Source organism: Cheilinus undulatus, linkage group 11 (assembly GCF_018320785.1).
Source record: "Cheilinus undulatus linkage group 11, ASM1832078v1, whole genome shotgun sequence".
Classification (NCBI taxonomy): domain Eukaryota; kingdom Metazoa; phylum Chordata; class Actinopteri; order Labriformes; family Labridae; genus Cheilinus; species Cheilinus undulatus.
The window spans coordinates 33,348,238-33,357,580 of record NC_054875.1 but is presented as its reverse complement, the minus strand read 5'-3'; the positions used below and the strand labels follow the sequence as shown (position 1 = coordinate 33,357,580).

General features: G+C 36.0%; 1 protein-coding gene across 1 annotated transcript; it reads left to right on the top strand.

Moving 5' to 3' along the window:
* The first annotated feature begins 3,783 nt into the window (after positions 1 to 3,783).
* Positions 3,784 to 9,000, top strand: rab5if (RAB5 interacting factor). The gene is made up of 4 exons (XM_041798831.1): positions 3,784 to 4,082; positions 5,414 to 5,517; positions 5,608 to 5,737; positions 7,481 to 9,000. The coding sequence occupies exons 1-4, from the start codon at positions 3,975 to 3,977 to the stop codon at positions 7,520 to 7,522; spliced, it is 384 nt and encodes a 127-aa protein (XP_041654765.1). The 5' UTR covers positions 3,784 to 3,974; the 3' UTR covers positions 7,523 to 9,000.
* The last annotated feature ends 343 nt before the right edge of the window (positions 9,001 to 9,343 follow it).

The following is a 9,343-nucleotide window of genomic DNA, read 5'->3' as shown; positions in this document are numbered from 1 at the left end:
TAGGTACTCTTATGAGCAGATGTAAGCTCAAAGAGTTCATTAACAGTTATCTTTATAACCAATATATTGGCTATAAATATGGCGTGTATTATTCTTGTTTATATGTACAAATACATTTGTGGACTTTAAGGCAGTACCAATAGTCTTAACTAAGCTGAAGTCTTTTCTTTTGTTTGTCCTCACTCTTTAAATGTTAACGTGTGGTCTTAGAACTGAAGTTTGTTTCTTTGTTCAGCCTTAAACATTAAAGTGCATTTTAAGAACTGTAGTTTCAGATCTGAACTACATTTATCTATTGGTATTAATACTGGTAACAGCTGAAATAAATACATTTGTGAATATCTGCATATTGGATATCAGCAAAAATCCATTCCTAATTATTATAATCTTACTAAATTTACAGTTTCTCTCTTCATCAATGATCTCATTAAATCCTAAAAAGTCAGAGCAAGTTTTTCTTCAGTGTTTTAAGCTCTAACCTCATAGAGGTTTACTTCTTTCTGATCACTTCTCATGAAGTCAGTTATTAGAATATCATACCAGTGGCCTATTTTTTTTTCCAAAAAACTTTTGTTGTTAGCACAAAGTGAATTTTTGTCACCCCATTATAGGCCAAACCACTATATAAGGCTTGCTGTTTTAGTGTTATCTATCCATTAAAGCTGTGTTAAACAGTGTTGGTCAGGAGCAAGATAAGCTGATCATTAAATGGACTGAAGTGCATCATTATGAAGGAGGCCCTCTGCTGGAGAACAGAGAGGATGACAGAAAAAGCAAAATTATTTGAAAAGTTTAACCAATTTACTGCTATAATCAAGTACCCCATATAGTGCACATAACACATCTGGAAAATATTGATCATAGTACAACCCCTTTATGCACCTCTAATACAAAGGGCTTTTCTTTGCTTCATGCTTACTAAAATGTGTTAGTAGAGATATTGTTTCTTGAGATATTGTTGGCCTACACAAAACAAAAACTTGACGAATTTGACAACAAAATAACAAATAAATATGAGAAAAAAATATGTTATGGTATTTTTTAATACGTTTTATTGATAAATACAGTGCTTAACAAATTTATTAGACCACCTGTCTCAGAGACAATCCAGCATCATGAAGTGCTTTAATGTGGACTCTTTCTTTTCAGTGGGCTCTCCACGTTTTATCATTTTGAACAGGAATGAGGAATTTCAAACTGAATTTACCTTTTTACACCCAAATTTGAGCCGGCTCACTGGGCTTCTCTGAGAAGTCAGAAATGAACCAGGCATAACATTCGACCACTAAAAATAGAATGCAAGTAAATAAATATAATTTGACATATTAATCAAGAAATAATAATGTGCTTTACTGTTTTTTCAGGGTTTTTTTGTAAATCAGTAAATTTAAAAATTAATGGATAACAATAATAATTATATTTTAGCATTAAAAGTATCATTTGGGTTAAAGAGCTTCTACATATTGGTGTATTAACCATTGCAGAAACATAAAAAATAATTTTGGTTTTACCAGTGCTGTTAATTTAGGGCAGCTGTGGCATAAACCTTACTTTTGGTGGTGGTCTAATAAATTTGTTAAGCACTAACAATCTCTCATACAAGCACTGCAAATAAAAGTCATACATTCCTTGTATGACTGTGAACTAGGTAAACCAGTGTTTGAATGATGGTTCTAAAAATGAAATTATAAACATTAAGGGGGAAAAAAACAAACTGTAAAAATATTAAGTCATTAGTTAAAGCAATTATGTAGTCTTTATATTTAAAAAGTATGTTTAAAGGTCGTTTTTCATGAGGTACATGTCTGAATCAAATTTGACCTCAAGATACTGTCCTGCCATAGTCAGACATACAGGTGTATCTCAAAGAATTGAATATTATGTAAGATATTTTTTCACATGTATTTCATATAGTCTAGATTCCTCTCAAAGTGACATATTTCAAGACTTTTTTGTTTTAATATTGATGACTACAGCTCACAGCTCATAAAAACTATCTCAAAATGTTAGAATATTCTGGAGAAGTCCAGTTTGCAAAGGTTTCCCAAGGCTTCATTCTCTCACTCTGGTTTAGTACTGTCCATAAGGAGGGTAAGCCACAGAAGGTCACTGCTGAAAGGGCAGGCTGTTCTCAGAGGCTGTATCAGAGCTTATTCATAGAAAGTTGACTCGAAAAGAGAATGTGGTAAAAAAAAAAAAAAGGTGCACAAGCAACAGGGATAAGCTTAGCCTTCAGAGGATTGACAAACAAATCAGACTCGAGAACTTTGGGGGGACCTCATGAGGAGTGGACTGAGGCTAGAGTGAAAAAATCAAGAGCCACCACACAGATGGGTCCAGGAAATGGGCTATAAATGTTAGTGCCAAGCCACTGCTGAACCACAGGTGTCATAAGCGTCTCACCTGGGCTGAGTAAAAGAACTGATCTGTTGCTCAGTAGCCCAAAGTCCTGTTTTCAGATTAAAGTAAATTTTGAATTGCCTTTGGAGATCAGGGTCCTACAGTCTGGAGGAAGATTTGAGAGGCCCAGAATCCAAGGCGCTTAGGTCCAGAATTTTCACCAGTGATGGTTTAAGGTGCCATATCATCTGCTGCTGCTGGTCCACTGTACTTTATCAAGTCCAGAGTCAACTCTGTCAGCCACCTACCCTGAGATTTTGGAGCACTTCATGCTTCAATCTGCTAAGAAACTTTACAGAGATACTGATTTCCTTTTCCAGCAGGATGTAGCAACTGTTCACAGTGAAGCCAAAAGTGCCAGAAATTGGTTTGCTGACTAGGGTATTGTTATGTTTGATTGGCCAGCCAATTTAACTGACCTGAACCCCATAGAGAATCTCAGAGGAAAGGTCAAGAGGAAGATGGGAGACACCAGACTCGACAATACAGACAAGCTGAAGGCTGCCATCAGAGCACCCTGGGCTTCATAACACCCCAGCAGTGCTACAAACCGATTGGCTCTGACAGTGTTGCATATATGCAGTAAGAAAACCATAATTTTCTACAAAATTTGCCATTGCTCTTATTTTCAACATTATCCAACTATGATAACACTGTACTTCAGTGATCATCAACTGGTAGCCCGGGGTCTTTATTACCCCTCCACTGCTCCTCATCTGACCCCAAAAGGATGATTAAATTCTGAAAGTGTGAGGAGGGAAAAATGATGTGTTTTTAGGTTATGTTTTGTCCTTAAATCCCTACAGCTATCAATCCACTTCTCAGCTATGACAGGTAAAAGTGATTCATGATAAACAAGTCCTGATTACATCTGCAGTGAATGTGTCAGCTTCACACTTCATGCTCTTGGAGAATGAGATTTTCCTGCCTGTGAATGAAAACAAAAGACCTGTTTTCTCAATTTTTTTCACCAATCGGGACTCAGCATATTAGCGTAAAACCTAGTGATGGACAACACAGCAGTCCTAGAAATATGTAGCTAAAATATTTTGATTTCACATGGGCCATAGGGACTGATCTCACAGTTAATGCTTAGAAATTACATTTTAAAAGAAAGTACCAGTACTAATATAACACTATGTTATTTGGACCAAAATATTTGTTTAATTTTAGTTAATTTGAAACTCTGGCCCCCAAAAACAAAATCTGGGCCTTAAAGAAATGATGACCCCTGCTGTACTTGATTGAAGTTACAAACGAAAGCATTTACTTTGAACACTGGTGGTCGCTGTCTCATTTCCTCAATGTCTAACAACAGCGGTGCAGAAACGTCGCACTCTCTGATTGGCCGTCTACAGCCGGGGTCAAACAAATACTTCGCATGCGCAGTCGGTTTTTTTTGGTTAGTGTCTGAAATCTGTCAGATCAGCGGTGCGTACATTCCCCTAATACCTTCAAATATTTCTCAGTAGTTTCGTCCCAGACTGAAAGCTCGAGCTTAGAGCCAAGCCTCAGGTGTCATCCGAGTGATATTCTTACTTAGGACGTCCGTGGTCGAAGGAAAACAGCCAAGAATGACGAGCAGTTCAAAGCGGAAAGAAGAAAGTCATCTGCTGAATGGGGGTGTAAAACAGTCCACATGGAGCAAAGCCTTCAACAGTAACGCAGTTTGGGAAGAGAAGGTCAGTCTGGTGTCCTCTCCAAATGTTGCTCAGCTGTCAGGTTGTTGCAGTCAGAGGTGTAAGCAGGGAAACTGGTGTGAGGTGTTGTGAAGACGGCGGTTTTGGGCTAGCTGCTATGCTAAGGCTAATGGTTAATCAGATTTGACAGTTGTTAGCTGTCAAATAGAGAGGAGATCTCTGCGATTAAGTATTACGATAGTAATCAAGACTTAACAAGGAAATACGTTTCGTGTTAATGGTGCTGGGTTTCATTTCTATTTATCAAGGGGTCAAGTCAATGAATATGCTTTGAAAAGTGGAAAATGTTCTTTAATTGTTGTATAGTAACTTGTTTTCTGAGTAAACTGACGGACTTTGTCTTTTGGGGGTAAAAGGCCAAGATGCTTGGTTCACAATACTAAATTAGCAGACAATCAAGCTTTATTCATATAGCACCTAATAAACAATTTCAATTGCAGTACGAGGTGCTTTACAGGAGAGTACAAAAGTGACTGACAAAGATGGTAAATGGATTTAGAGACTAATGCACACCAGAATTAAATTAATACAATAGTTTAAAGATGGATGATAAAAAAAGGTATTTTAAATTAAAAGAGACTGATATGAAGGCTAAGAAAATGAAGGAAATAATTAATAAAATCAGAAGAATCTGACTAAGATATAATAAAACAACAATTAAAGATTGAAATTCCCAAATATTTAAAAGCCTATAAAATTGGACATAAAAAGAGTAGATGGTTATAACTAAAGACAAATACAATTCTGAAAATCCTAAATAAAAGCTTGAAGTGTGTATAAAATAAGAAATAGAGTAAAATAGAACACTGACTCTTGATAATACTTGTCGCCAGACTGAATAAAGAGTTTAGCTTCCATTAAAAAAATTCCAAGTTTTTAAAGATATAAATTAAACATTTAAATGTGGAAGCTGTGTGGGTGTATAGAAAAATGTATTTTTTCTTTATTAAACTTGACACTGGTAATATCTTGCAAAATAAAAAAAAAAAAAACTCTTTTTTTTTTTAATAAAAAGGTACTTTCTAGCAGAAACAGTACTCTAAAACACATTGTTGTCAGATTAATTCAAATTGCTCAGATATGTGTTGATTTTTAATTAGGACTGGGCAATTTATGCACAATATTATTGATATGACAATTTCTGATGATATTTAAAACTGCCATTTTGGCTGTAAAAATCTGCCTATATCAGCTGTACAAACAAATAAGTCATTGACGTTTCAGGCATTTTTTAACCTGAACTCCACCTGTCACCACAGACACCCTTATTAAAATTATCCAAATGAAGCACTAATCAACATTTTATTTTTCAGGACGAGTTTTTAGATGTCATATACTGGCTTCGGCAAATTATTGCAGTAATCCTTGGTGTGATATGGGGTGTCGCACCGTTGAAAGGTTTCCTTGGAATAGCCATGTAAGTACAACCTTTATTAATCTTTCATTTTTTTACATTTCTGATTGTAAAACAAAATAAAGTCAGCATCATCTTGTGTTTATTTTTTAGATTCTGCATCATCAATGCTGGGGTCCTGTATGTATACTTCAGCAGCTTTCAGCAGATTGATGAGGAGGAGTATGGTGGCACGTGGGAACTCACCAAAGAAGGCTTCATGACATCTTTTGCTCTGTTTCTGGTGAGGATTTGAAGAGAAATGAACAATTTCTTTATAAAAACATTATAGATATGGTTCCAAAAATATGGAAATCGTAGAGTAACCAGCATTAGTCACCTACAATTTTTTATATTTAGTCTGGTGTCATGTAAGCAGTGCTGTTTTAAGAGGCGAGTTTGAGACAGTGCACTGGTGTCTTAACATTATTTTACTTTAATTTATTGATAATCTTCCGCTGCGCTTTGGGCCTCCAAATCATCCATTAATCCCTGATAAATGGACACCTCGTCGAGTATTAACCCTTACCTAATACCAGCTTGACCACTGGTCAGTGTTTTTATTTTATACTGGCTCGGGGTTAAGGCTGTAGACTTAAATAATCATCTAGGCAAAATTCAGTGTCGTATTTTCATTCACACTCGGTGCTGTTTGAGAATTAACGGCAGTTAGCATGAGTTATTTTTTATACTTTCAACCAGTTAGCGGGTCTCAGTATGTCTAGCTCCACTCTTTAGAGTTGGATAGGTGCACTTAGCACCCCAACAGAAGGGTGCCAAAAAAGGATAGTATGGAGCAGTTATGTAAGTGCCTTTCCAACCTTCTGACAGCTAAAAAAAAAAATAATTTGCATCCCTTTCTGACCAAATTGAGCCAGAGGACTTGGTTAAAACCCACCATATGACTAGGGATGGGTACCTTTCACATTTGAACCAGTAATGATACTCAATGGTACCCATTGTCTGTACTTTTGTGTGTGAAAAATCTGCAATAATAAATGTGATAAAACCTCAAAACTTCTGAATTTTAGATATTTAATTCTCAATATCAAAACACTATTGAATATCAAATTTATCAAAACAACATCAAACACCTCTTATAATGTAACATCAAAGTGTTTTTACAAATTACTCCAATATGGACAGCCTAAACTACTATAACTACCCGGTGTTTTTTCTTTATATTGCACCAATTAAAACCCAGCCCCACTGCCCCCTGTTCCTTTGATTTTCCCTCTTTAAAAAAATGTGCGTTGGGGTCCATGGAGGGTGAATAAGTTTAAAACAAATGGACAATAGAGTATGGGGTCAAAATAACTAACTAAATAAATAAAGGTAGAAAATTTTACTAACCAGCTGTACCAAGTTAGAGAGATGAGAGCAACTTTTAGGACACACTCACTCTAGGCAGTCCGTACCATGCCTTAATCCAGTGTCTGACTGAGCGAACAAACGTATCCCTTTATCTAGGATATTTCCATGGCTGATATCCACATGTTGAAAGGGCAAATCACGGTCTTTAAAGTGAGGATTCGGTATGGGGGGGGGCGATCTAAATCATCAATCACCACACTGCTTCCTCAGATTAGAAGTTTTGCTGTGGTAAACCTTGAACTTCATGTCACAAATATTGCAGCATAACCTGCATCGTATTTTCAAAAGTGGAGCGCTACTTTCGACCCCTTCCTATCAGCCATGCTTATTTTGTTGATTCAGTGATCTGCTACAGACGTCATTACTCACGTGCGTGCAATGCTGCATTGTGTCTGGCATGGAAAATTGACTACTCTTCCATTCTCTTGCAGTCATAAGGGTGCATTTAGGTACAGAAACATGGTACCGTTTGATTTTATGTGAATCAGTACTCGGGAGTACCGACGAAATTTGACTGGTACCTATAAAAGCACCAAATTCGGTACCCATCCCTACATATGACGCACCTGATTTGATCTTTAGTGTCTAATTGCTTGTTTTTTCTCTTTCTAAGGTGGTGTGGATAATCTTTTACACAGCTCTACATTTTGACTGAAAGGAACCCATGGGACACTAAAATAAAAACAAACATTTCTGTTGAAGTCAATCGTCAAGACGGAGGAACTCCATGGCTTGGGGATGTGATCACTCCTACATACAGTATGACTTTTCAGTGTGCAGTGTATCATGGGAATCCTAGTTTGAATAGCGAAATCCAGCAACACCACCATGATGAACGTGTTAAATACTGTACATCTGTCAAATGTGGGGGGTTCCTTTCAAAGCTCCCTCCATTACAAGTCTCATAACTGTTATATTTTTTTCCTCACTTCCTTGCCATCACCTCTGAAAAACACAAAATCTGCTGATATTTGTTGCAGTTGTATGGATATAAATCTAAGGAGGGATTGTTTTGTATTTGTTGGTTTCTTCTTTTTAGGAGAGAAACATGTATAGATGTTAGACTGTAAAGATAACAAGCATGATCAGTATTAATCCTAATTTATGAGAAATAAAACCAGGCAATAGAATCAAGCTTTGTCAGACAGTCGGCAGTGTTCAGTACAGTAGTACTGTGTTCCCTTGTAATTTAAGGACACATGCTCCATGATAGATGTATAGAACTAAATGATCTGTACTATGCCACCTTCTAATCATGTTCTTTATACTTACTCCACACTTGCTTTTTCAAAAATGATCTGAATCTAATGATTACTGGCATTACTGGCTCCAAAATGTGTCTTAGCTGTAAAAGCTGGAGTCTGTTGTCATTATATTTTTGCATATATGATTCCATCAGTCTTTTTGATAAAAATTCTAGACTATTATTTCTTCTAAATGCTCTGAAACCCAACAAATATGAAAAAATGCTGCAGCTAACATCAGCGGAAATGTAACTTGTGCTAATTTTAACATCATGAAAGAAAATGCTGGTGATACACATATCTGCTGATATCCAATCCCAATGCAAGTGTCTACCAGTCGTTTCAACACTACTACTTCAGTCAGAAATGAATAACTATCTTAAGTCAAATACTTTCCTCAAAGCAAAAGGGAGGACACGTGCATGCCATTTTCAGATGCAAATGTTCACAGATTCAAGCTAAAAACCAATCTGTGCACTGCCATGACTTGCTGTTGGTACATTTAGATGTCTTTTACTGATGGCGTTAGTAAGGAGAGTGTGATTAATTTAAATTTAATATTAGTTTCTCACATGTAGCTTCCAGATCAAAGTCTTACCTGTTGTTTTTGAAGTTAATTTAAACTTGTCTGTAAATTATGTACAATGTCCCTTTGTCAAATCCACCTTGTATTAAGCAGATTTATTTGTACTTATGTTATATCTTGTTTGATGTAACATATTTCTCAGTATTTTATAGTGAAGAACTTTTAAAGCCAGTGCTCGCAAAGGTTCTTGTTATGATACTGTTATATTAGATACGCAGCTGGTGTTTGAGAGGATTGTATTTTCTGATCAAATTTTTTGGGAATCATTAAACATGGGCTTTATTTGGCCTCCATTTTCAAAGAGACGGTATTTGAGTTTTTATTGACATGTAGAATTTAATCTTTGATTTAAATGTGTCAGATCAGATTTGTTTTTATTTTCATTCATTCAGTCAGCTTTTATTTGAGAAATCATTAAGAAGCAACCCTTGGTCACAAGGGCACAAGATCAGTGAAAAGACAAATGGAAAAAAAAACACTTTAATTGTTAAAAGGCTATAAACATGCACCATAATTGTTAATCGTACCCCTTGGAAGTTATCCCTTTATTTCAAGAACATTCATTGATGTCATAACTATTTCATTTGCTGTTGTCATATTTGATAAAGGACTTTTAAAAAAAAACAAACAAAACCCACATCTTCAG